The sequence below is a fragment of the Lynx canadensis genome, chromosome B2 (assembly GCF_007474595.2).
Source record: "Lynx canadensis isolate LIC74 chromosome B2, mLynCan4.pri.v2, whole genome shotgun sequence".
In the NCBI taxonomy this organism is placed as follows: Eukaryota; Metazoa; Chordata; class Mammalia; order Carnivora; family Felidae; genus Lynx; species Lynx canadensis.
Window position 1 is genome coordinate 144,715,273 of NC_044307.1, and position 26,185 is coordinate 144,741,457.

General features: G+C 57.1%; 2 protein-coding genes across 3 annotated transcripts in view; both read left to right on the forward strand.

Annotated features, from left to right (window-relative positions):
* Nucleotides 1-13,676, forward strand: part of IGF2R (insulin like growth factor 2 receptor) — a 103,223-nt gene extending 89,547 nt beyond the window's left edge. The window contains exons 41-48 of the mRNA XM_030316726.1: nt 384-520; nt 3,538-3,652; nt 4,588-4,734; nt 5,390-5,577; nt 7,222-7,408; nt 9,856-10,008; nt 11,088-11,157; nt 11,827-13,676. Coding sequence (XP_030172586.1) covers nt 384-520; nt 3,538-3,652; nt 4,588-4,734; nt 5,390-5,577; nt 7,222-7,408; nt 9,856-10,008; nt 11,088-11,157; nt 11,827-12,243 — 1,414 coding nt within the window. The 3' untranslated portion in view covers nt 12,244-13,676. The remainder of the gene's footprint in view (nt 1-383; nt 521-3,537; nt 3,653-4,587; nt 4,735-5,389; nt 5,578-7,221; nt 7,409-9,855; nt 10,009-11,087; nt 11,158-11,826) is intronic.
* Nucleotides 13,677-22,519: 8,843 nt separating this feature from the next.
* Nucleotides 22,520-26,185, forward strand: part of SLC22A1 (solute carrier family 22 member 1) — a 30,216-nt gene continuing 26,550 nt past the window's right edge. The window contains exon 1 of one of the 2 annotated variants that reach the window (XM_030316728.1): nt 22,520-23,166. In XM_030316728.1, coding sequence (XP_030172588.1) covers nt 22,756-23,166 — 411 coding nt within the window. In that variant the 5' untranslated portion in view covers nt 22,520-22,755. The remainder of the gene's footprint in view (nt 23,167-26,185) is intronic. The other variant, XM_030316727.1, reaches the window with a different exon arrangement.

Sequence of the window (26,185 nt, forward strand, 5' to 3'; positions counted from 1 at the left end):
GGCACGAACCCCTTGGGCTGTGTGGTTCGGGGTTCGTGCGCCATGGTGGCTGCTCTGTGCACGGCCCCCACTCTGCCCGGCACCCCCAGATCAGGAAGTCCTCAGCCTGGGGCAGGGGCGTGGACTTGGGCCGCAGCTGGTCCCGACCCGAAAGCCCTTCTAAACCGCACCGTCTCAGGGTCCACCCCCACTGGCCTGGTTGACGCGCTCCCGTTTTCAGTAACCGGATAGTCTCTGTCTCAGTGCCGTCTTCAGAGGTGCTCTGGCATACCTGGTTGTCACAACGATTACTGTTTCTGAAAGTGACGGACAGAGCTGCACCCCAGTGTGCCAGGGCAGACTAACCTTGCACCCCTCCCCCATCCCTTTGTGTTGTTCTACAGGTACTATATAAATCTGTGCCAGAAAATATATAAAGGGCCCCTCGACTGCTCGGACCGAGCCAGCATCTGCAAAAAGAGCGCATCTGGTGTCGTCCAGGTCTTGGGGCTCGTTCACACGCAGAAGCTGGACGTCATAGGTAAGGCCCTGGGTCCTTGTGCATGGTTACAGGTGTCTCATCAGAATTGGGAAGGAAAAGGCGTCCTCATAGGCCAGGAGGCTCAGCACGGGCTTCAGTTGAAACTGCCAGATAGAATTCCCAGTGGTTGTCCAGCGTTCCAGTAACTCCTGGAACATAAGAGTAAGCACCGCTTGGCATTCTCTGAGGTGGCACGTCCTGGCGGGTGTGTTCAAGAGGGTTCGGCTCTCTTGCGAACGTCCTTCCCCACCCAAGAGGGTCACAGTGGTTAAGGTTCTGCTGAATCCCTGCTCCAGCTCTGGGCTGAGCACAGAGTCTGCATAAACACGTGCAAGCATTTATTCGGGAGAGCTGAATGGTTGCACAAGAACTTGGCAAAGATAATTCAGGGGTACGTTTTTGTAATATCTTAACAGTTTAGAAAAATAGTAACAAATAATAATAATGAAGCTTTTTTTAATAGCGTTTTTAGAAAATTCATCTTGCAACTGGTTGTTTAGTGAAAGATTCTATCTTTCGTTATTTAAAAGAGGAAGGTAGCTGGGGTGCCTGGGTGGCTCAGTGGGTTAAGCGTCCGACTTCGGCTCAGGTCACCGACTTCGGCTCAGGTCATGATCTTACGGTTTGTGAATTCGAGCCCTGCTTTGGGCTCTGTGCTGACAGCTCAGAGCCTGGAGACTGCTTCGGATTCTGTGTCTCCCTCTCCCTCTGTCCCTCCCCTGCTCACGCTCTGACTCTCTCATTGACTTTCAATAATAAATAAACATTAAAAAAAAAAATTTAAAAGAGGAAGGTAGGGCCATCTGGGTGGCTCAGTTGGTCAAGCATCCGACTCTTGATTTCAGCTCAGGTATGACCTCACAGTTGTGGGCTTGTGGGGATTGGGCCCCACGTGGGGGGCCCTGTGCTGAAAATGCAGTCTCCTTGGGACTCTCTCTCTCTCTGCCCCTCCCCTACGGGTGCACGTGTGTGTTCTCTAAATAAATCAACATTTAAATAAAAATAAAAGGAGAAGGTAGATTTTTCTTAGGTAGATACAGTTGGGGTCAGTTGGGGTGTATTAGGGGGACCAGTAAAGAAAAATACCTTTATCTTGTTGGACTAGAGAGGGGTCCCTGGGTTGTCCTGATTAAATCACAGGGTGACTCGAGTTTGTGTGAGCTGTTGAAAAAGGGGCAGGGAATTCTGCCGGAGCCACTGTGAGTCTTAGAAGCAAACCAGATTCTGCAGGTTGGTGGAGTCCCCCGGAGTGGCCAGTCGTCCCATGACTCACTGCTGTTTCCCCACGGCTCCCTAAGGGGGCCGAGAGTGGCTCATTGCTCTGCGGTCTCGCGGTTGTACGCGGATATCGGAGCAGCCTTCGCCTGAGTTTCCCGCAGCTGGCTGACAGGTTTGAATAGTTAAGCCCTCACTGAAGGTTCAGCTAGTAGACATGTCCTGGTCCCCAGCCCGCCAGGTAAGACCTTCCCTTTTGGTCCCAACAGGATAGCTGTCCAAGGGCAGACACAGTGATTGCCACCCTCATTTAGGGGCTGCACCCATCTGGGGCGGGGAGATGGGCCGTCTGTCCCAGGAGCTAACAGTTACCTACAACTGTGCTGTCTGCAGGTGTAGTTCTCAGCAGCTTTGTGGGGTTGGGGTTAGAGTTCGTGTCACCAGTTGGGCAATGAGGTGTGGGAGGTCTAGTGTACCGCCCAGTAGTGTGGGGTGTCTACAGTAATACGTGCATTTGTTTGGCCTCATGCTCGGCAGTTTAAGAATGTCTCTTCAAGGGGCGCCTGGGCAGCTCAGTCGGCTAAGCATCTGACTCTTGATTTCAGCTCAGGTCAAGATCCCAGGGTTGTAGGATCGAGCCCTGTGTTGGGCTCTGTGCTGAGCGTGGAACCTGCTTAGGGCTCGCTCCCTCGCTCTCTCCACCACACCCCCCCCCCCCCGCCCCGCTTGCGTGCGTGTGCACTCTCGCGTTATTTTTTTTCCTCTCTCTCTCAAATAAAAAAATTAAGAAAGAAAAAAAGAATTTCTCTTCAAAGCAGTACTCTTTCTTCCAAAATTTTACACAGGAGCCCACTATTTAGCACAGAAGCTCAGTGTTTAATACAAGTCCATCCAGTAACAGCTCTGAGTCGGGGCAGGGCTGAGGGCCCTGGGCTTTCGGCCGAGCGATTGGGCCCCTGCGTGTGGAAGAGCGGAGGGGAAGCTGGTGCCGAGGCCCACGTTTCCTCCGTGTCCCCTGCCTCGCGTGGGTGAGGGTCCGGGGCTACAGCGTGTGTGGTGCCCCTGTGAGGGCCCCGCCCTGTGCCCCTGAGCCACAGTCTGCCTGCCGAGCCAGGCTGGGCTCGGGCGCCACCCCGAGCTGCACTGGGCAGCCACACGTGGTAGCTGGCAGCAGCATGGGACTTGAACTGGCGGCCACGCTGCCTTCCGTGCGACTGGCAGCTGAATGCAAGCGCTCGCTTTCCTCTTAGACCCTGCTCGTCAAGGTCTCGTCACTTTCTTTATCCGCGATCCTTTCAGCAGTCGAAAGATTGGACACAGAGCCGGAAGACCCGAGAAGAACAGAGTTATTCTGGGTCTGGTTTTCCTCGTTGTGCTTGTCGGTTCGGCACCTGCCCCGTTACCACTGGGGTGCTGAGACGGGGGGATGTGTCGGGAGGGCACCTAGAACAACCCTGCAGTGGTACAGAACTGGAGCAGTGGCGAACGCTGCCCCTGGGGTCCTGCTCTGTGAGCACGTGGCGCCGGGCACTCGGCTGCTCGTTGGAAGGTGTTCCCGTGGTGCAGGTGAGGAGACAGGCTCAGAGGCTCAGCAGCCCGGAGTCAGGCAGCCAGTGAGCAGGAAGGCTAGGTTTGGACCCAGGTCTCCTCTAGCCACACAAGGTGTGTTGTGAGCCGGGAGGCGGTCACCGAGCTTGGCAGAGCTGGGAACCCGGGGTGGAGGACTCAGGAGTCTTCAGAGAGCCGGACGTTCGTTCTTTATAACCAGGAACGACGTCACTTCCGTTATTTGTGTGTTTCAGGTGACAAAGTCATCGTAACTTATTCAAAAGGTTATCAGTGTGGGGAGAATAAGACCGCCTCTGCCGTCATCGAGTTGACCTGTGCAAAGACAGTGGGCAGACCTTCGTTCAAGAGGTGAGAGAGAGGGTCGGGGCCTCATGGGGGAGCTGTGCAGAGAGTGCACTGGGGGCCCATCAGCATCTTTCCCCATGGTTTTCACTTGCAGGCGTGCAAACGTGCGTGCAGGGAGAGGGTGTTCGGGTGGCCACGGTGGGGAGGGGGCTGTTCGATGTCCTGTAGCGTGCAGGGCTGTTCTGCACCAGGAGGGATTTCCTGGAAAGGGGGCTGGGGCACACGGTCACTTGACTAAAGCCACAAGGTAAGGTGGCATCCGGCCTCCACCCTGAGCATCGTCATAGGACCAGAGGGGCAGCGATTGGCGTCACCTTAAGTCCAGCTGTCCGGGTGGCCTGTCTGAGATCCCCAGGCAGGTGGGGCTGGCACAGGGGATGCTCTTGGATGACACTAGAATTTTCCAGGCAACTCTGCAACTAGCATTAGGAGGAGTTGGCCAACAGAGGGAGCGTATGAGCTGCTGTTTGTGAACAAATGATTCTTCCGGAAGCTGGGCTTGAAAAAGGCAGGACCTCGGAATCGTACGAGGATTGAATCAACGTATGAGCTGAAAAAGCTTGCAAAGTAAAGTTCAGAAATGTACGAGCAAATTTTTCCAGTTTTTGGATGTTGCACAGTTTCTGAATTTAACACCACCAAAAAAACGTGCTGAACGGTGCCCAACATTATCACGTTGCCAAAGGGCCACACAACATCTTCCTCACTGGGCTGGTGTTCCCGGATCTTTCCTGCGAGCCTCGCTAGCCCAGAGCTGCCTGCACCCATCGTGGGGGCGGCGAGGGCTCGGTGGCGGGGTGCTTCTGCAGGGACCCAGGGCTCAGGACTGACCGGAGCCCTGAAAGCCAGTGAGCCTCTTCCCGGCACGAGAGGCCTGGTGTCGCAGCCGCCCCCGCGTGTGGCTGGGCGTGACTGCAGCCCGTGCTCCCTCCTTCCAGGTTCGACTTGGACAGTTGCACTTACTACTTCGGCTGGGACTCTCGGGCTGCCTGTGCCGTGAAGCCCCAGGAGGTGCGGATGGTGAACGGGACCATCACCAACCCTAGAAATGGCAAGAGCTTCAGCCTCGGAGATATTTATTTTAAGTAAGTGAAACATTTTCCTTCTGAGCACTGAACTAACTGTATTCAAAATTAAACCAATTTAGATCTTTCCCGGTGCGGGGGGTGGGGGGGGGGGGGGGGGGGGAGGGGAGCTGCAAGATAAATAGGCCTGTGTGTGTTAGTTACTGTTTCTAGGTAGATGTCCTATTTTGCTTAAAACTGGGGGACAGCATTACTCAACTATGAAGTTTTAACACCAAAGATGGTGAATTCTGTTGAGTGTAAAAATAAAGTCACCCCTTCTCCTTCACTTCATGATAAGCCCAGGGGCAAAGCTGAAACCTGAAAGAGTTTTTGATCAGGAATCCCTGGGCTTACTGGTTTGTGAAAATAGAGTGTCCCAGCAGTGTCCCCGGAGCCGTTCCCGAGGTCAGGTGGCCGTATGTGCTGGCTGCACCCGCGGCAAGCGAAGCAGGTGTGCTGTGGGAACAGCGCATCTTGAGGAGGGTGCACCAGTGCTCAGAGCACAGGGCGGGAGGCAAGTTGGTGCCCTCGGGGGTCTTCGTGGGCTCCCAGGCTGGCCAAGGTGGAGAAGGGTAGTGTCCTGCGGTCCTGTGCTTGTTCACAGGTGTCTGGGTCTCTAGTAAATGGGTTTCCTGAAGGACTGGAGCCATTGCTGTCTTTTCCATTTCTTCAGGCTGTTCAGTGCCTCTGGGGACATGAGGACAAATGGGGACAAGTACCTGTATGAAATCCAGCTTTCCTCCATCACGAGCTCCAAAAACCCGGCGTGCTCTGGGGCCAACATCTGCCAGGTTAAACCAAATGACCAACACTTCAGCAGGAAAGTTGGAACTTCTGATAAAACCAAATACTATGTTCAAGGTAATTGCTTTCCATTAACGTTCCGTGTCCTGCTTCCTTGGAAGGGCCTTACACTTTCCCTGAACTAACACCCTTCCGTTGAAATGCCACATTTTAAAGCAGAAGCCCTGGTCTGATTCTGTGTCTTGATACGTGTTCATCAAGACGGATCGAACAGGTGTAAGATGAACGTTTCACTGCAGGTAAAATTCACCTTAGACTTGGTCTGCGCCAGGGGGTGTGAGGTGGGGGTGTAGAAGGTGAAGTGTGCGCATCCAGAACTGCCTTTGATGTGGTTTTAGTCGTGTTCTTTACTTCACAATTTCAGATGCTATTACACAAGGATGAGAAATTTTACATTTGTCAGAAGGATGAAAAGAAAGGATAAACACTCTTTAAAAGGTCAAGTGCATGTTTCCGCGCTCAGACGCTGAGCGCACGCATCACCGCACTTGGCCGTGCCCGACGGGCAAGGCAGAGGTACCCGTCACGTCAGCCTGATTTGCTTTCGTGATTCCACACCAAGGAGCAGTAACCCCCGCAGTTCTCTTTTCTAGCAATTCTGGGTTGGGTTTACTCGTACCTGTGCGCGTCGTGCGTGTTTACTTATTCGGGGTTAATTAAACCCATTTTAGACCTTGTCGCTTTCTGCATTCACCAGCACTAGAAAGTAAGTTTAGTTTTAAGACCACTTGTTGCGTTGCATGAAGAAGTGCAGATTGAATCTCTTCCTGAGTCTTCATTCATTTGAGACGGCAAGAGTAGGAAGCTGCCATGGGCTCCCCCATCAGCTCGTGGACATGGGCCCACGTGCTGGCCTCATGGGACGGTCCGTTCAGGCCTTGCCTCAGCCAGTTATGCGTGAGAACATGTGGGGCCTCCCGAGCCCAGCCCGCACGGGCCAGGGCTCAGGGCTCCCTGTGTGTGGACGTGACCGCCTCGCACACGGAGCTCAGTGGCTCTCCAGCGGTGGCTCGCTGTGAAGTTTGAGCCACCTGCAAAGCTTGGGGAGGGCAGCATCCGCACAAGGCTCCCTCACCTCTGACACCAAGTGGGAGCTTTGGGGGGCTTCCCCTGCCACCCTCAGGTCTGGTCCTTCGCTGGGACTCAGAACTCACTGAGAGCTGTTACTGCCACCGTTAAGGATGACAGTTGGCGGAGGGGAGAAGCATGCAGGGTGACATCCAGGAGGGAGCCAGATGCTTCCGTCGTCCTCTCCCTGTGGAATCGGGCTGTGACCGTACGCACAGAGTGTCGCCAACCGGGGAAGCTCGCGTCTCCGTGTCCAGGGGTTTTATTGCGGTTCCGTCACAGAGGCTTGTTTGGTTGGCCCGCCGGTTGCTTGGTTCCCCGTCTGGTCCATTTCGGTCTCCGGATGAGCAGGTACCACGTGGCCAGTCCCCATTCTGAATCCGACTGTGAACTGAGGACAAAGGCCTGACCTCTCCTGGGGTCAAGGTTCAAGTCTTTCCTGCTCCCGGACTTTAGGCGGGGGGCCCTGTAAGGAGTGTGAGGTGGCCTGTGAGAACGCACACATGTGAGACCTTTGAAGAAGGCCCTTTACGTGAGATCTTAAGTCTGTGTGGGCGTTTTACAGACCACGAGGACATTATTGAAACGTCGATGGTAACGTTGTGTGGTTGTGTCATACTTCCTTTTTGACAGACGGGGATCTAGATGTGGTGTTTGCCTCGTCCTCTAAGTGCGGAAAAGACAAGACGAAGTCTGTGTCTTCCACCATCTTCTTCCACTGCGACCCTCTGGTGAAGGACGGGATCCCCGAGTTCAGCCACGAGACCGCCGACTGCCAGTATCTCTTCTCTTGGTACACCTCTGCCGTGTGTCCCCTAGGGTGAGTGCACGGGCCGGGCCACTTTCCCCTTTCTGCGCACGCTCACCAGCCGCACGCCGACCCGCTCTCCCCTGACTCAGCTCGAGCACGTATTTGTGTGTGTTCTGCCCCACCTGGTGTGGGGATATTCAAGCGTGCACAAACACCGGAGAGGCAAGCCCCACGCAGCCAGCATGCGGCCTCACTGGCTGTCCAAGCGTTGCCCCTCGTCTGCTCCCCTACCGCCACCGCCCACCATTCCCAGGGCACCCCCATCTGCCGGCAGGCACGCACGAGGCCTGAGTGTGCCCGCTTTCTTTCCGGCCTCCCCCATGCTGCCTCACGGCAGGCCGATGCTGAGCCTCGTCTTTGTGTTCCTAGCGCATTTTTCCTTGGGTTCCAGTGCAGATTATTATATGGTAAAGGTCGCTTTACCTTGAACGAGGTAGTGTTTATGTTTGGACGAAGGAAAACTTGTTCTACAGGGTTTGAAGATCAGGCATAGGCCAGGTTTTGCGTGTGCATATGGGAACATGCATTTCTGTGCCAAAGGAAGGGTGATCTTGGCCTCTGTGTGGCCTCAGGGAACTCTCTCTTCTTGTGCCCCAGGGCCTTTGCTCCTCTGCCCAGTTCACTGTCAGGTTTAGAGACCTTCATCTGGAACAAAGTGCTACAGCTTGCTTTCCTCTTGGATTTGTTTTCTTCCCATTTCATCCAGGTCCTTCTCTTACAGAAGCGTTTTCAGTTTCTGTCTGAGATTACAATCAAGAGAAAAAGGAGTTCTTGCCATGCACTGGTTTCCTTTGTGTCCTGAAGGAATGTTTCTCTGCAGTCCCTAGAAACCGTGGTAGGAACAGTGGGAGGAGTCCCAGATCACATCTGTTAGATCTTAAATGAGTTTTCATTTTTAAAAAGAGTCAGCTTTGTCTGAAGTGTTCCAGGAACATGAACGCAAGGCAAGTCTTAAATTTCTAGATGTTGGTGCCGTATAAACAACACACACAAAGTTGTGTTGTTAAGCATCTGACTTCGGCTCAGGTCGTGATCTTGAGATTCTTGAGTTCAAGCCCTGCATCTGACTCTGTGCTGACAGCTCAGAGCCTAGAGCCTGCTTCGGATTCTGTGCCTCCCTCTCTGTCTCTGCCCCTCCCCCAGTCATGCTCGCTCTCTCTCTCTCTCTCTCTCTCTCTCAGAAATAAACATTAAAAAATTAAAACGCAAAACACACAGTGAAGTTAAGAACCAGTAATGAGAAATTAACTGAAAAATAGAAATACATTTGCAAACTAAAACACACTTGAAAATGATTCCTGGCTCCCAGGAGAACCCAAAAGTAGCAGTGAGGACAGGCCTAGAAGTGAGTGACGATGCGCCTCTCCCATTGGGACGCGGAGGTGCGTCCCAGGTGCTCCTGAACGAACTCCTGTCCCTCGGGGTCCACAGAGCACGTGTGGGGGCGTCCCCGCTCGAGCACACAGCGACCAGTGCCTCCACGCTGGAATAGAGCACTGAGGTCGTCGTCCAGTTTGGAACCGGATTATTTGGCTCAGGCTGAATGCTGATGGGCGCAGTTATCCTCACGCAGTTGAGCCGTCGGTTGCCCTCCGACCCAGTCTGAATCAAGAAGTTTTCTGAACCAGTATCTGCACCTGTAGCCTCCAGTTCATCACGGCTGTGGCCCATCAGTTGCCCTCTCTCCTCCCGAGCAGCCCATACAGTCCCTGTAGCCTGCCTCTTTGCCTTCCCAGGGCGGGAAGAACTTTGTTAGCGGATTCTGTTACTGTAGGTGCCCTGAGTGCAGGCACGAAGGGTCGGAAGTGTCCAGTCACTACACGGACATCTGGTTCTCTGAGCAGAAGGTCCGTCGTGGTTTTTCTAGCTTTGTGTTCGTTAATTTGTACTACTTTCCTTGAGCGTTTAAGGTCATAGAAATACGCTGCTCTTTCCCACATGTGGGCGGGACTCCTGCCGTCCTAGCTGCTCGAGGGGCGGTCGTGTTGGTCCGGGGACGTGCCTCCCGGACGCGGCAGCCCGGATGGAGCGTCTGTGCCGTGTCCAGTCGTGTTCCGTGCGTGTTCCCTCAGCCCTCATGAGGCACCGACGGTGTGTCCTGACAAGAGGGGTGGAGGGGACAGAAGCCTGCCCCCGGCGGTGACTGCTTGTCCCCAGGGAGGGGAGCTGTGGTCCTGGGAGGATGAATGTTGCCGGCTTATCCCTGCTGTGGCTTCCCAGGTGCCTCTGTGCCCTGCAGCCATCCGGGGGGGGGGGGGGGGCTGGCCGCCACGGAATAGGCCACGCTCCTCCGTGAGAGCTGCCCGCGCGGCTCCGGGCGGTGCCTTCCACCTGTTCTCCGGTCCCACTGCCGTGTCGTTGAGGACCCCGTCCTGCTGTTCTCCACACCCCGGGCTGGGAACTGCTCCAGCTGTGGCTGCCGTGGCACGCCACCAAAGGACGTGGCTTCCTTTCAGGGTGGGCCTTGATGGTGACGGTGCGGGCGAGGACACGCAGGAGCACAAGGGGCTGTCGGAGAGAAGCCAGGCGGTCGGGGCTGTGCTGAGCCTGCTGCTCGTGGCGCTCACTGGCTGTCTGCTGACCCTGCTGCTCTACAAGAAGGAAAGGAGGTAAGGAGAGGCGAGCAGGTGTGCCCCGAGGCCAGTGCTTCAAGGTCGAGTCCTGGGATCTGTGTGTGTGTGTGTTGCAACCACGGAAACGGTCTCCGAAGTCGCGTAAACGTCCGCGTTTCTGGGACGAGGTGACCGTCTGACTCCCAGGCGTGCGAGTCAGGCCCTGGTGGTCGTGTCGTGTAGGAGATGCCGCGCAGGCACTAAGCCGGGCCTGTTTCTAGGATGTTGGTCTCTGAATGTGTCCAAAGAGACAGCAGATGAGCACCTTTTATGAGCAGGCTTCCTTCTGATCAGCTGACCCCTCTACACGGTCCTCCTCTCGCCCCTTCCTCCCGTTTACTAGATGCCTACCGTGTGCCAGGCATGACGCCGTCGTCTTGGCTCACGGTTTCTGGGTAAAAGGGCTTGTCACCACATTTCCGTGTGGTGTGTGAATGAGGCACAGGGCCCGTGAGCCCTGTGCGTGGTCCTCCCTGGCAGGTGGGAGAGGGCATCCAGAAGTCCTGAGTGCGGCCGTCCCGGCCCGGAGAGGCAGGTACTGGGACGAAGAATCCGGGCCGAGGGTCTGGGCATGAGTTTTGGCGCACGTCTCCATGCAGTCCTGGGGTGGGAGGAATATGTGCTCTTGTCATAGTCACACGGGACAAAGCAGAAGCCCCCGGTGGGTAACTTGCACTTGCCTTTGCTAGACCACTGAGAGAGGAAGCAGGTTTCGAATCCACTTCCATCTGGTTCCAAAGTGTTCTTTTCACTGAACTCGTGTATAACCCAGCTGCTGTGGGTTTAGCGTGCCCGTGCCATGGAGGGATGTGCCTGTGGGGGCTGCAGGCTTCTCTGTGAGCAGATGCGCAAGGTGCCAGGACTGTGGAGGGGCGGGTTGGCGAGGGGCTGGGGCCGGGAGGACCGGCACGCGAGATGCCGGGGCTGTGGAGGGGCGGGTGGGCGAGGGGCCGGGGCCAGGGAGGGCCGGGAGGACCGGCACACTAGATGCCGGGGCTGCGGAGGGGGCGGGGAAGGCCGGCCGGGCGGTTCTCCTGCCCGGCTGGTCCCGCCCGCAGTGACCGCTCGCCCCGCAGGGAGACGGTGGTTAGCAGGCTGAGCAGCTGCTGCAGGAGGAGTGCCAGCGTGTCCTACAAATACTCGAAGGTAACGTCCCATCACCCCTGTCGCCCCCGCCCCACTGTTGAGCTGTCTGTGCCCTGATGGTGTCAGCCTGTGACGAGGAAGACGCCACCACAGGCCTTTTGAAGGAGAGAAGGGAAAGGTCAGCCGTCGCTCTGAACCCGAGCTCACTCCGTGTCCTTTCTGCCTTCAGGTTTTATCATCACGGCTGCGGCTGGTTTTCTCAGAATGTTTAATATTTCAGTTGCTTCTACTTTGGGGGCTATTCTAAAAACTAAACAAATAACGAACGTGTCTGTGCATCTGGCACCTGGATGAGTCCCTTCAGATAAACTTCCCCCGGACAGGCGTTGTTCGGGTAATGGGCACACGCGTGCTCGTGGCTCTCGGTCCTCCAGCCAGATTGCGTCCTCGAAGGTTTCACTCAGACACAGTCACGTCCAGCCCCTGCGGCTTCTCGTACCGCACGGCCCCTCCCGTCCCCCGGGTGCCGCTGACTTGCCAGCCTGACACCAGCTGCCTCGTGGGGTCCAAGCGGGAGCCGAGGGTCGCCAGCCTTCCCTCCGGGTGGGGGACCTGGGAAGCAGGGAAGGGGTTCCCCAACTCAGGCAGGTCACGGAAGGGAGGGTCACAGAGGAACGGCGTGGTCTGGGGCCTCAGAGGGACTCCAGGGTCTGGCCTCGTCCCTGACAGGTGAACAAGGAGGAGGAGGCGGATGAGAACGAAACCGAGTGGTTGATGGAAGAGATCCAGGTGCCGACCCCAAGGCCCGGGAAGGAAGGGCAGGAAAACGGCCACATTACCACGAAGTCCGTGAAGGCCGAAGCCCTCACCTCCCTGCACGGGGACGACCAGGACAGCGAGGACGAGGTCCTGACCATCCCAGAGGTGAAAGTGCAGGCGGGCAGGGGGACCGGGGCAGCGAGCGTGCAGCACGGGAGGAACGCGCAGAGGAAGGGGCTTCGGGAGAGCGCGGATGGCGCGGGGGTGCTGGTGAGAGGGGACAGGGCCCGCAGAGGGAGGCCCAGGCCCGCACAGCAGAAGCCCGCACAGCCCGGCAGCCTGGCGTCCTTCCACGACGACAGCGACGAGGACCTCTTACACATCTAGTCTCCTGGCGCCTACAGGGGACGCGGGTCCGTGGCGTCGCCGAGCACCTCCAACCAAATAAGACTTCAGTTCGATGATGCTTCTATCATTTTTGCCTTTAACAAGAACTGTCTCAAAAGGGAAGAGTTTTTGTGATGGGGGAGAGGGTGAGGAGGTCAGGTTTACGGTCCTCGGAACGTGGCTCTGCCCCTGTTGTGGGGGCGGTGCAGGGCCCCGGGTTTTGTCCCCAGTCCTCAGAAGCATGGCTGCCGTGCGCTTCGTAACGTGCGCCCGGGCCAGATGCATCTTGGAACAGAGGGCTGTGTATTTGAGAAAAACCCTTGCTGCTTTAGGCCCTGTGGGGTATTTGACCATTATATTTTAGCATTTAATTCTCTCCTCCTATTTATTGACTTTGACAATTACTCAGGTTTGCAAAAAAGGAAAAACGAAAAAAAAACACAAAAAACAAAAAACAAAACAAAAAAAACAAACAACCCAACAGTTTCTTCGTGACAGCGGGGGTGACCGTGGTTCATCCCCGGTCGGGAGGGGAAACTGTCGGTGTGCTAGGAAAGTCCATATGAGATTTTGAACTGGTCAATAATGTAGCCTGTAAGTTAGAATGCTCCAATCTGTCCCTTCCTTTTTGCTTCCTGTTTCTTAAGGGAACACGCACGTGCGCGCACACACACACGTGCACGCGCACACGCATGTGCAGGGTCCCCGAGTGCCTAGGCTTTGGAGGGTTCGCCTGCTCTCTGCCCTTAGTCAGTAACGGCTGCAGCGTTTTGCATGACATCTTCAATCCTAGGTGCACAGAGCACACTTATCAGTATTTCTTTCACCGGCTGGTGAATTCAAACAACCCACCCAAAGATTATTTTTGTGTGTGTGTGAGGATGGAGTTGAGATGTCAGAGAAAATAACTTTCCTCCAGATTTGGGGGATAGGTCTCACCTCTTCAGGTTCTCATGATACCACCTTTACTGTGCTTATTTTTTTAAGAAAAAAAAGTGTTTATCAACCATCCGACCTATAAGAAGCCTTAATTTGCACAGTGCGTGACTTACGGAAATTGCATGAAAGCCGATGGGCCAGCATCTCGCCCTAGCGTTGCACTTGGGGATCCCGCTCTGGGGGTGCTGGGGTCGGCCTCTCGGTGCTGCGGGACTGGAGGGCGGGGCCGCTGTCCTTCCCTCGCTGTTGGCACCTTTCTCGAAGTGTTTAATGAATGACTTTTCTCGAATTCTAGAATTGTACATAGACTCAGTGGTATTCATGTACTGAGAAAACCACCCTATGGTGGTTCCTTGGTTTGTACTCCGTTTGGCTGGCTAATTTGATTTCAACATGAGTGTATTTTTTAAAATTGATTTCTTTCCTCATTTTTTTTCAATCAAATTTACTGTAATATAAAGTATTCAACAATTTCAATAAAAGATAAATTATTAGTCGGGTGTTACTGCTTTCTCCTCACAAGTTGCCCAGCGCGTGGCCGAGCCTGGCCGCCCGTCTGTTCTTCTGTGCTGTTGAGGAAGATGCCCACGTTTGGGCTCCTGCCGCGGGGCCCCTCTGGCCCTTCGTGTGCAGCACCACTGCACACGCTCGCTGGCGTCCTTCCGGTGGGCAGGTCTCATTTCCTCCTTCCTTGCGAGAAAGCGCACCTCCGGCTAGTCCCAGGTTCCCGGAGCGAGCACGTGGGAGTGCAGGTTCCGGCACTGCAGGCAGGCACGGGGGGGCGGGGGGTGCCCTGTGTGTCGTGGGGGGGGGGGTGGCTTCTCTTTGGTCAGTCGTCACCCCGACTAGTGACGAGAGCTTCCTACACGCTAGTGGGAAAGCGGACACAAAGCAGAAAGTTGCGGCGGCAAGCAGACGTCTCGGAGTCAACGTCTGTCCCTCCCTCCCTTCCCCTCATTTGTTCATCGACGTCGTTTCTTCTGCCACCGACACTTGGGTCCTACAAAAGTGTGCGTTACCACCCAGGAGTCACGGGTGCTCGGGCACTGTGTCCGGAGGGCTGTTCTCCCAGCACCCCCTCCCTCTAAGACACAGGAAGCCCACTTCGGGCAGGGGGCAGGAGGTCAGGAAGGCCACTTGCAGTCATGCGTTGGCCCTGTTGGTGAACTTGACCGCAGGGGTCTTCGTACCCCTGGCTGCCTGCCGAGCACGCGGCTTGTGGCTGGCAGGTGGAGGGTGACAGGTGGCCCCGTGTGTGTGAGGGCATTCGCTCTGACCCTTAGGGACCTGGACTAGAGCTAGCCCTGGGCTCGGAAGACAGTCCTCGTCCTTGCCGTGGCACGTAGTTGCGGGAAAACGCGCCCTGATGGCAGATAGGAACTGTGATGTCTTCAGAAGTGACTTTATTGATAAGAGTACAGCGCTGATACTCAGTGTCCTTTCAGCCAACTTTTCTGTGCCCTTTGGAGACTGTCCAAGGATGGCAGAGAAGTGGAGTAAGTGGGGGATGAGCACGATGTAGGCAAACCTTGTGTCGAGGAAAATCCGTGGTCTAGAAATCTGTTCTTACTCGGAACGTTTAAAAACAGTTGAAACCGGCTCTCCTCCGCCAACCACTGAGATCATACAGCACACACGACGACCCTGCAGGAAGGCTGACTCCACCTGGGCGTTTAAAACAGTACTCTTGGCGGGGGGCGGGCAGGGGGGCACCTGGGTGACTCGTTCAGTTGAGTGTCAGACTCTAAATTTCGGCTCAGGTCGAGATCTCACAGTTCGTGAGTTCAAGCCCCGTGTCGGGCTCAGTGCCGACAGCTCGGGGTCTGCTTGGGATTCTCCCTCTGTCCGTCTGTCTGTCTGTCTGTCTCTCTCTCTCTCTCTCTCAAAATAAATAAACTTAAAAAAAATGTTTCAAATTCCTAATTGGCACATAAGAATTGTTTTTTTTAACATTTATTTTTGAGAGATAGAGCACGAGCAGGGGAGGGGTAGAGAGAGAGGGAGACCTGGAATCTGAAGCAGGCTCCAGGCTCCGAGCTGTCAGCGCAGAGCCTGATGTGGGGCTCAGACCCACGAACCGAGAGATCATGACCTGAGCCGTAGTCGGACGCTTAACTGACTGAGCTGCCCAGGTCCCCGGCACACAAGATTTTTAATATAAATGCAAAATTCCACCTAAAGGTAAGACTGTTTTTGCTGTTGGTAAAAATACTGAAATAAAATGAAGTGAAACAGAATAAGAAAATAACAAAACCGTACTTTGGGGAACCTGATCCTTTGTGGGAGTCACAGAACCGATGGTCGTGCGGGTCCTACAGTCACAAGGGGGGAGGGAGCGTGTCGGGGGCACGTGTTATGGATGAGGTTCGATTTAAATAAATCCCCTTCCCCCACGACTCAGGTGCCTTCACACACCTTATTTCTCCAAGTGCGCGTCACTGAGTTGGGGTGAGCCTCGCCCTCGGGCTAGCCTTGCCGTACGGCCTGGGAGAGCGGGCTGAGCGCACGATCCCCTCCCCACCGGAAGCGTCGGGGGGGGCCGCTGTGGGTGCCGGGCTGGCCGCCGTGTCCGGGTCACGCAGGCCGAGGGACGGCGATCGGGCGGATGGCAGAGGCGAGGCTGAAGCAGGCCCGTGACTCAAGGTGTCAAGTGGGCGACACAGTAAGGAGCCGTGTGCTGTGGAAGGGCCCGCGTCGGTGGGAGAAAGGAAGAAGACGCGCTGAGGCTCAGGAGGCGGGTGTGCAGACCCTGGAAGGCCTCAGGCTGCCAGCCCGGAAGGAGGGGGTCCCGGGGGAAACACCCTGTGTTCTTAAAGAGAGGGGGACGGGGGCGCCTGGGTGGCGCAGTCGGTTGGGCGTCCGACTTCAGCCAGGTCACGATCTCGCGGTCCGTGGGTTCGAGCCCCGCATCAGGCTCTGGGCTGATGGCTCAGAGCCTGGAGCCTGTTTCCGATTCTGTGTCTCCCTCTCTCTCTGCCCCTCCCCCGTTCATGCTCTGTCTCTCTCTGTCCCAAAAATAAATAAAAACGTTGAAAAAAAAAAATTTAAAAAAAAAATAAAAATAAAAAAAAAAAAGAGAGGGGGACGGACCAAAGTTAGGCTTGTGAACGGCCACTGCCATTTCTTCACCTCTTGTTCCGCTTTGTGTTTTGACCAGGTTGCAAATCAAATTCGGTAAAAGATTACCTCTAATGTTATTTTGATACAGCGTCAGAGGAAAACGAGATTGCACAAATGGCCCGTCCGTCATTCCCCCTGGACGGGGCGAGACCACGGAGCCCACGGATGGGCTCGCGGCCAAGTTGGGGAGACCTGACGGCCGCTCTCGGCACTGTCCTGGAAGACAGAGTGGGGAGCTGGAGACCCACACGACGGGGTGCAGCGCCCCAGAAGACACCCTGGAAGGAGCAGAGGGCCAGGTCCCACACCAACCTTGTGACCTTCGGCTTCAGGCTTCTGTTTCTTTTTTTTTTAATTCTGAGATAATCAGAACATACGGAGATTTTGAACCAACAGGACGAGGAACTTTCTTGAACCGCTTGAGAGTGAGCTGCCTCCCTGACGCCTCACCTTCTCTGGACACTTCAGGTTGTCATCCCGCGGGAGCACGGTGCATCCACCGAGAACACGGTGGTGGGCCCATTCCTACCAGCTAAGCCTCAGATCCTGCTCGGGTGTCCCTGCTGGTCACGGCAATGCCCTTTGTAGGCAAAGGACCCCATTCTGAATCCTGTGTTGTACCTCACTGTCTTTCAGTTTCACTTCAGCCCAGAAAGTTCCTCAATCTTTGCGGTTTCGTGGCCTTGACACGTGAGGTTGCCCTTCTCGCCTCGGGCACCCCCCACCCACTGGAGGATCCCTGTTCTGCTCTGCCCCGTGTCGCGGTTTTAGGACTCCTTTTCGGGAAAGCATGGGGGACGGACCTCAGGTTGAACAGAATCATACTTAAACTAGAAAGTCTTGCCGTAGAGTGGCGTTTTCCAAAGGATGCCCCGTGGAACCCTTGTCCCGTCTGATTTGGTTGGTGTGCTACGGAAACTGGAAAGGGTCTGTGCCCAAGTAGGTCAGGAGGATGCCGAGAAGACAGGCTTCCTTTCCGTGAGACCTCTCTGAGATCCGGCTCAGATCACAATAAAAAAATGTGGCTGGTGGGTCTCCCAAGAAGGTACAGTATGAAGTGCTTTCCACATGTTGGCCTGTGTCCCCTTGGGGAGCCTGGTGGCCGGTGGCCCGTCCCCTGGGAAATGCTGTCACCGTGGCGCACGGTTGTCCTGAGGGTCGCACGGAACGGGTGTGGTGTTCTCTGTACAAGAATGGTGAGGGCCCAAGAGACGGGTGCACACTACTTCAGAACCTGCCCTCCCCAGGGAAGCCCCCCGCGCCCTCCCCATGGCCCCGCCCCAGCCATTTGCGCCCCCCAACACTGCTCCCCACATCGGGTCCAATTCCCCAGGAAGCTGACAGTGACCAGGTTCTGCGGCCATTGGCGTGGCGCTTCTGACCCGTTGCCTGTTACTCTCCACGCGTGAGCGCTGGCGTGTTGAGATGATCAGGGGTCGAATTGTGTCCCCCAAAACCCCTGTGTTGGAGCGCTCACCCCTAGCACTCCAGAATGTGACCTTACTCAGAGACTGGATCTTTATAGACGTGATCAAGTTCAAGCGAGGTCAGGGGGTAGGCCCTAGTCCACTGTGACTGGTGTCCTTATGAACGGGAAATTCATGATGTGAAGACACAGGGAGGAGACGGACGTCTGCAAGCTGAGGAGAGAGGCCTTCCCTCCCTGCCCACCCCTTGGTTTTGGAGTTCCAGCTTCCAGAACCACGAGGCAATAAATGTCTGCGACTTCAGCCTCCCAGACCGTCCGTGCTACTTTGTTCCGGCAGCCCTGAGACACGAGTCCGGGGAGCAGAGGCCCAGTCGCTCTCCTAGAGGGGCCGGGCGGTCATCAGGCACAGCGAGAGTGACCCATGGCTGTGTGCAGAGGCTGAGGAGCCTCGTCTAGGCTGGCCCACTGTGACCTGTCGTTGCCTCCACGCCCATCGAGGGATGACTGAGTGGCCGATGGTTTTGAATGAACCACAGGTGGTTTCGTGGGTTCTTTTGTGGGGACGGGGTGGGTGGGTCATTGGGAGCTGAGCCGGCTTTGACGATGATACCTCGAGGACGTGGAAGCAGGCTGCCTGAGACTTGGCTCTGGCGTCCAGAACTGAGAATAGGGGCCAGGTGATGCCCTCGGCTCCTGGCCACTGTCCTGTGTGCCCGACCAGCCCCTGCTCCCGGGGACCTCTAGCCCCGGTGGTGACGTCTGTGCGCGCTCGGCCTTCTGAGCTCTGGAGGCCGGGAGGGTAGGGAGGAATTTAACGCGTAGCTTCCATGTCATGTGTCTGCTGGAACGGATGGGGACAAGAAGATTGTCCTGGGCAAGCTGGGCAGACAAGGTCACTGGGTCCGGTTGGTCCCAGTGCCGGGGGGGTTGGAGACAGAAGGCCCCTGTCTTGTCCTCTGGCCGGGCTCTGGGGGAAGAGGCCTGCCCGGCGGCCTTCCTTGTCAGGGGCTTTGGTGTAGGGCAAACGGAGTCATCAGAGAGGCCCCGACATCGGGGAGGAGACTGTGGTGTGGAGAACAGCCTGGGTCCTCAAGGAAGGCAGCACCTTTGATGACCGAGTGGAGCCTCGCTGTGGCTCCCACGCTGGGTCCTCGTTTCTGGTAGTTTCCACGCTCCTCAGCGCAATTTAAAACCGCTCCTTAAGGACCTTAAAAGAAGGTGCCGTTTTGGAGGCGGTGCTGGGGGTTGAGGTCTGTGAGGAGAGGTCTGCCTCCACCACGGTGGTCTCCTGACGGCACACAGAGGGAGACAGCAACCCCAGGGCTGGTGAGGAGGCCTGAGTGCAGCTGGAGGAGGGGCGCCCATGGTGGCGGGGATGGGCGGGGGGCAGTTGGCCACAGTACTCTGTCGCTTCTCCCCTTTGCAGTTCTGATGACCCGAGGTGTCCGGTCCTTGCACTGAAGCAGGGATTGGGCAATGGGAACAGAGTGGCCTATCTGAGCAAAAGAAAGAGTGAGCGCCAGCCCCCTGGGGAGTGGGGAGGGAAGCCTTTGCCCAGAGCCAGGGAGATTGCTTTCTCCAGCAAGAAAAGAGCAGGGGGCGTGAGGCCTGGCTGGCTGCCTTCCCACCCCCAGCCCCTGCACCGCCCTGGGGGACTTGGGGGCAGAGAGGGGCCTTGCTTTCTCCCCAGGATGTGTCGAAAGCAGGACCTTTGCTCCCTGGCTGCTTCCCAGGTAGAGGTAGAGGGCACCCAGGACGTTTGGGGCCAGCACGCTTGTGTTAGAAAAACACTTGTTTTCCTCCCGTGTGGTGGGGAAAACCCAGCTCTCCCTTCTGTGTATCTCCCTTGCTGCTCACCCAGAACATTTCACTTCTGGTCACCAGATGTGGGGGCTTTGCCCCACGCCAAGCAATTCGTTGGAGCACCGGTCGGGGAGTCCTATAATTGAACTCAATTCTGACGTGGTCCACCTGTAGGTAGCATCAGAACCCCCCCCGCCCCCCCAACCCCAGCTAGGGGCTCAGTCCCGTAAGACTGCCCCCCACTTCAGATGCCAACGGCAAGTAGTAGGTCCCCAGGTTACCCATAGTTCTGTCCGACTTGGCTACAAAGTCGGGGGACTTCCATGACCTCTTCCCCTGTGGATCCAATTGATTTGCTCGAGCAGCTCACAGCACTCCGGGACACACTCCTATTTTTACCAGTTTACTAAAGGACACAGACAAGCAGCCAGATGAAGATGTACATGGGGCGAGGTCTGGGAGGGTCCCAGGCATAGGGAGCCCCTGTCCCCCTGGAGCTGGGGTGTGTGATCCCCCCTGAGGTGGGTGTGTTCACCAGCCAGGAAGCTCTCCCAACCCCATTCTTTTGGGATCCTCACAGGGGCTTCCTCGTGTAGGCTCGATGGATCATGAACTCCATTTTCAGCCCTTCTCCCTTCTCGAGAGAATGCGGGTTGGGCCGAAAGTGCCAAGCTTCTGATCATGGCTTGGCCTTTCCCGTGACCGGGAGCCCTCCAGAGTCCCCTCATCAGAACAAAGGCTACTCCTACCACCCAGGAAATTGCAAGGGTTTCAGGAGCTCCGTGCCAGGAACCGGGGGCAGAGCCCCGGACACATGTCCTACGATCTCACGCCGCCAGAAAGGACTGCTTTCAGCTTGGAGTGTGTGACTGTCCTGCCTTTGGGGGACGTTTGCCTCTGGCCTTCTTCCTTTCTGCCCTTCCAGTGAGCACTCAGCCCTCTGGCAGCAGCCCGGGGCGGGGCGGGGGGCCGGGGGTTCAAGAGCTACAACCCCCGGGAGGGGGACTGTATTTTACCAAACCAGCCAGCGCTCAGTGCCCGTGGAGCAGAGAGAGGAGTCCCAGAAACAAAAGGGCCTCTCCCGTGTGCAAATGCAAGGACCCGCCCTGGATGTCTGTGCCCTCCCAAGGCTGACATGGGGGGATGGGGGAGGCGTTTCCTGTCTGGTAGCATTTCGCTGTCCTCCGTCAGCAGTTCTGGCCGGGACTCCCGGGGTCCCGCCCTGCGTCCAGACAGCCCCCTTGACCCCGTTCCCCGCGTGTCAGGTTGTTTTACAACCGAGCAGCTGGGAGCCCACCCTGGGCAGGTGATGGTGCCGGGTGGAGTCCCATGGGGTGCTGGGAAACTGCCTGTGTTGGGGTGGGGAGATGGGGAAGTGGGTTTGTTTGGGGAGCTTGGCTCTCCCACCACCCTGGTCGGTCCGTGTGCCCCAGGCTTTTAAAGGTCTGGTTGGCCTGTTCCCCGAGGAGGGCGAGGGGGCCAGGATGAGGGCCTGGGGGGGCCCGGCCACCACAGGCCGCCCCCCTCCCCGCCCCTGCCCCCAGAGCAGCCCTGGGGCTGGCACGCAGGCCAGGCGCACGGGCTGAGGGAGCTGCTGCTTGAGCCTGGCCTCAGAGGTCAGCCTGGCACGCAGGGCCCCAGAGGGGCGAGTGTGGAGCGCGGTTAGCCAGCCCCAGGCCGTGTGAGCAGCACTGCACGTGGGCTCGCAGGCCTTTCGAGGCCCTGCTGCTCCCAGGAACATTCCCTCCTTGTCTCCCAGGAGCCATTTCTCCTTGTCTGTTCCTGTGGAGCCACACGACCACAACCCTAGCTGGATAAGGCCGCACACTCGTCTCCCGGCTTCTGGGGGGGACCCTCTGCGGGTCTGGGGCAAATGGGCCTCAGCCCACGTGGTTCCTGCAGCTGCGGGCCTGAGGGTCCCCGTCAGCCGGTGGCGTCTCCTCTCCTTGCCTTGTGGACTCCCCCGCAGGGCCACCTGCTTCATCAAAGCCAGCAGTGGGATGAGGGACGCCGGGCCAGGCGGCTGTGAAACCGCGCTCGATGGAGTCCTGGGAGTGGCATCGCCACATTTGCTGTGTTCCGTGGGGACAGGCCAGTCTCAGGTCCCGTGCCTACTCCAGGGTGCGCGTGCCAGGAGGCAGGGTCTTCGGGGGTCACCTTCCCATCCCTGCCTGCCACACCCTTTCTGCCTTTCATCACTTCCTGCTCCCCCCCCCCCCCCACCATCGTATCAACCTACTGGCCATAAGGTTCACGGCTGGCTGAGAAGCCAGTTTGGGGGCTCCCCTAGTGCCCTCTGCTTGAGCTGACCCTTTGTGAGTCTATCCCCCCGAACGGTATGCTGTTTGGAGTTAGAAGCTGCCCCATCTCTGTGTCCCAGAGCCTGGCACCGACTGAGACGTCTAAGGCCTTGGTGAATATTTCTTGAATGCAAAAAGCTAACTGACAGGTGTTGGTGAACTAAGGGCAGGCTAATAAATTCGGGGTGTTGCTCTGGAGCGGAACAAGACTCAAGTTCAAGGACAGTGGGAACTCGGGAGGTTGCCGTTGTCTCCCCAAACCTCTGTTTTCCTAGCTGTGCCGTGAGAAGAGTCGTAGCGTTGACCTTGAAGGCTGTCACGACCTGGTAACAATTCAGAGCCCCGAATTGAAGGCTGGTGCTTTTGTCATTGCTGAGTCTGAAGCTCGTTCATGGCTCCCTTTTCCATGAGATGCCGGCCCGCAGGGCCCTTGGGGACAAATAGGACGCAGTGCTCAGCCGAGCCACGCTTGAGGCCAGGCCAGCTAGGTGAAAGAAGTGTGAGTGCTGGATCACACAGCACCTGAAGCTGTGATACCTTTGATTTATCTGAATTATAAAAAGAAGTTTTAAAGTAATCTCTCTGGAAGAGCCCTAAAGAGACCACTCCGGGGTGGGGAGGGGGGTTACCTGGCAGGCTCTAGTTTTTTCCTCTAATGCCAAGAGAATTAGAACCCCAGCCTTGTGGCCTTGCTTCCTGGCCAAGCCACTTGGACACTCACCCTCCTGCCTTTCACCCTTGCCGGACACCCACACCACAGGGTGAAAGATTATTTCCAGTTGGTTGGCTTCCAGGTAGAGCATGCTTGGACAGCAACTTGATTTCAAACCAGCCCATTGCAGAGAAGCCCACACGAAACATTGACCTTGGCCACCGCGGCCGAGGCAGTTTGGCCAAAGTGATGAGGGTGCCGGTCCAGTCATGCCCACCGTAGATGACATTCTGGAGCAGGTTGGGGAGTTCGGCTGGTTCCAGAAGCAAGTCTTCCTGACCCTATGCCTGCTGTCAGCTGCCTTTGCCCCCCTCTACGTGGGCATCATCTTCCTGGCCTTCACCCCGGATCACCGCTGCCTGAGCCCCGGGGTGGCCGAGCTGAGCCGGAGATGCGGCTGGAGCCTGGCGGAGGAGCTGAACTACACAGCGCCGGGCCCGGGGGCCGCGGGCGAGGCGTCCCCTCACCGGTGCCGCCGCTACGAGGTGGACTGGAACCAGAGCGCCCTCAGCTGCGCGGACCCCCTGGCCGGCCTGGCGGCCAACAGGAGCCACCTGCCGCTGGGCCCCTGTCGGCACGGCTGGGTGTACGAAACGCCCGGCTCGTCCATCGTGACCGAGGTGAGAGCTGGCCCTGTGTTTTGGGGGGCAGCTGGGTTTTAGGGACACGGGGGAAGCAGGGAGGAGAGTTCGATTCACTGAGCACTTAGAACGTGTCCAGTTCCATCCTGGGCACTTTGCACGCTTCCCTTGCGTAGCCCTCCGCAGACCCTGGGTGATGGTGAAGGAGGCTGAAGGTCAGAGCAAGCCGGGCTGAGCCGGATCGTTTGAACACGGGTCTACGGGGAGAGACGGGTTTCTCTTCTTTCCGCCCCACCGGCCTCTTCTTCCAAGAGCCTGCCGAATTCGCTTGGGGTGCGGCTTCCCTACCGTTACAATTAGTGGGCTCCCCCTTCCTCCACTCAGGAGGCACAATTAGTGGGCTCCCCCTTCCTCCACTCAGGAGGCACGCACCTGTGGGGGCTGAACGTGGCTGGGGAGCTGGGGAGGCCTCCCTGGCTTTGGAGTCAGACTGTTGCAATCCCGGCCATGTTCCAGATGAGCTGGGCGTCACTGCGTGGGTTACTCGGCATCTCTGAGCCTCAGCTTCCTCATCAGTAAACCCGGGACGGCCGTGACCCACAGGGGCCGGAAGTTCAGCTGAGGCTGGCGTAACCGCTGACAGACCTGAGCTGAGCTGCACGGGGTGGCCTCACAAGATGCGGTGGTGGTGTCGGAGCGCCCTGCTCGCCTACTTCGGGGGGTTCTTTCTGTGTTGTGCCTTGAGAACATTTTAGTAAAAAGCTACCAGGTTTTTTCCCTTCATGCATCCTTTTGAAAGCGATGGGTTTCCAAGGGTTCCAAGGCACCCTTCAATGACAGACGACCAGCGAGGCACCTCCCCTCCCAGGGACACCGAACTGCCCAGCGCTCTGGCTGGGAGTCTAGAAGCATGCCAAGACAGAGAAGTATTTGTTCTCCGTGACTGAGAGCCACTCCACTAGTAAACGGGCAGAAGCAGTCGGTCCTCCATCTATTTACCACCCCCCCGTCTGTTCACTCAGTAAACGTGGCTGAGCCTTTGCTCTGCTCCAGCACTGCCGCGGTGCTGGGATGGAGACGGGGAGAAAGCTGGGCGCTTCTCTCCAGGAGCCTGGCATCTCCAGGGCAGTGAGGGAGGCGGGGAGAACAAGGCCTGTGCCCGGGCCCACGTGTGGGCAGGCACACAGGGGGCAGCGGGCTCCAAGGAGGCGTCCCCGAGCCACCGAACTTATCACGGGTGCCTTCTGGAGGGAGGTGGCATTTGATTGGAGCCTCGGGTGTATCCTGAGCGGCAAGGAGAGGAAACAGGACAGGGAGGGGGAGCGCGGGCCCAGGCTCAGGGGAGAGGGAGCTCGTGCCACGCTGGGGACAATGAACCGTTACACTGTCCTCCCGAAAGGAAAGGTCGCCAGATAAAACACAGGACACCGAATTAAATGTGAATTTCAGATAAATGACCAACGCTTTTTAAAAGATAATCATGTCTCAGATGTTGTGCAATATTTGATACTGAAGCAGGGAATACAAATATTGCATGGGCAGTGCCCATATTAAAAAATAGACGTATATGTGTGTTGTTTATCTGAAATCCGAATTCGACCGGGCACCCTGTGTTGTCGTCGTTGTTGTTTTCTTCCTAAACGTGGCAGCAAATGAGGAAATTTGGTCTTGTTTAGGCAGAGGAGCAAGGCGGTTTAGTTCTAGCTGGACCTTGGGAATGGCCTGGAGGCGTCCCCAGAGGTCAGGAGGGCTCAGGTGGCCCAGAAATGAGCCCCGGTGGAAGGGCCAGCCAACGTGGTTGTTGCAGGAACAAAAGTTAGAGTGGCCCTGAAGAGACACAGGCCTGGCCTGGGCTGCGGGGGAGGGACCCCAGCTCGCCTGAGGGTTCTTGGGGGGTGGGCGAGGGGGCCTACTGAATCTGAGCCTGGACCACGGGAGAAGGAGCGGTTTGGGAGGTGGGGGTGGCAGACACAGAGGGGAGGAGCGGATAAGGGAGGATTCCAACGCGGGAGGACTCAGAACGCTCCAGAGCCGGGGAGGGGGGGGGCTCCCTGTGCGTGGCAGTAGGGGTCCGCTTCCACAGGACCCTAGATCTAAGCCCTGGCGGGAATTGAGGGGCTCCTGGAACCCTTGTGCTCAGGGGGAGCGGGGAGGAGGTGGCTGTCGGGTACAGAGTGCATTTGGGGAGGATCCGGCCCCTGGAAGCGATGCCCTCTCCTCTCACCCTCCCCCCCATGATTGCTTCAAAGCCCTTTGCCTCCACTCCTCATCCTAAACTGAAGCTTGTTCTTGGGGGATTCACCTCGGGGATTTATTTCTGCAAAAATAATCTTTAACTCAGCCTTGCCTTGGACATTGGAACTTGCTCGAGGGAGGTGCTGAGCCAGCTTGTTTGAACACCCAGCCTCACTTCCCCTCCAAGCCAGAGACAGCGGCTGGGCTCCGCCTGGGGAAGAAATGTGCTGTTTCCTTTTTTGCCTCCCCTGTGTGTGTGTTGGGGGGGGGGCTGGCCCTGTCGGCTGCAGCCCCACACTGGGCTGGGGGGCCCCACTCCAGGCTGGGAAGCCCTGTCCTCCCCTGCCTATGGGCAGGAGCGAGAGAAAGGCCTCAGCCCGAGGTCATGGGACCTAAAGTGACATCATAGTCTCCAAACTCGCCTGGTCCCCGAGATCTCCTGGCTTCTGGTCTGTGATCTGCCGAGACAGGACCCACAGCAGTCTGTACTCGGACAAGGACCCTGGGGGACTCCTGTGATCAGACGAGCTTGGACAGCACTGCCCACTGTTTTCTAGGCCGCCCAACACACCAGGCCCAGCAGGAGCCGTGACTGGGCTCAGAGGCGCATCCGGCGCCCCCCTGGGGCTCAACACAGCCCCGGGCTTTTCCGAGGGCTGGGCCCGCCCTCCTGATGTGCACACATGTACTAGAGGGCAGTGGTTGGGTGTGAGTTCGGGGGGCACGGGGCATGGCAGGTGACTCTAGCATAGTGGGAGGGGCGGTGGCGGGGCAGAGATCTCAGCAGGAGGCAGTGGTAGCAGGTAAAGCGGGGGTCCCTCCC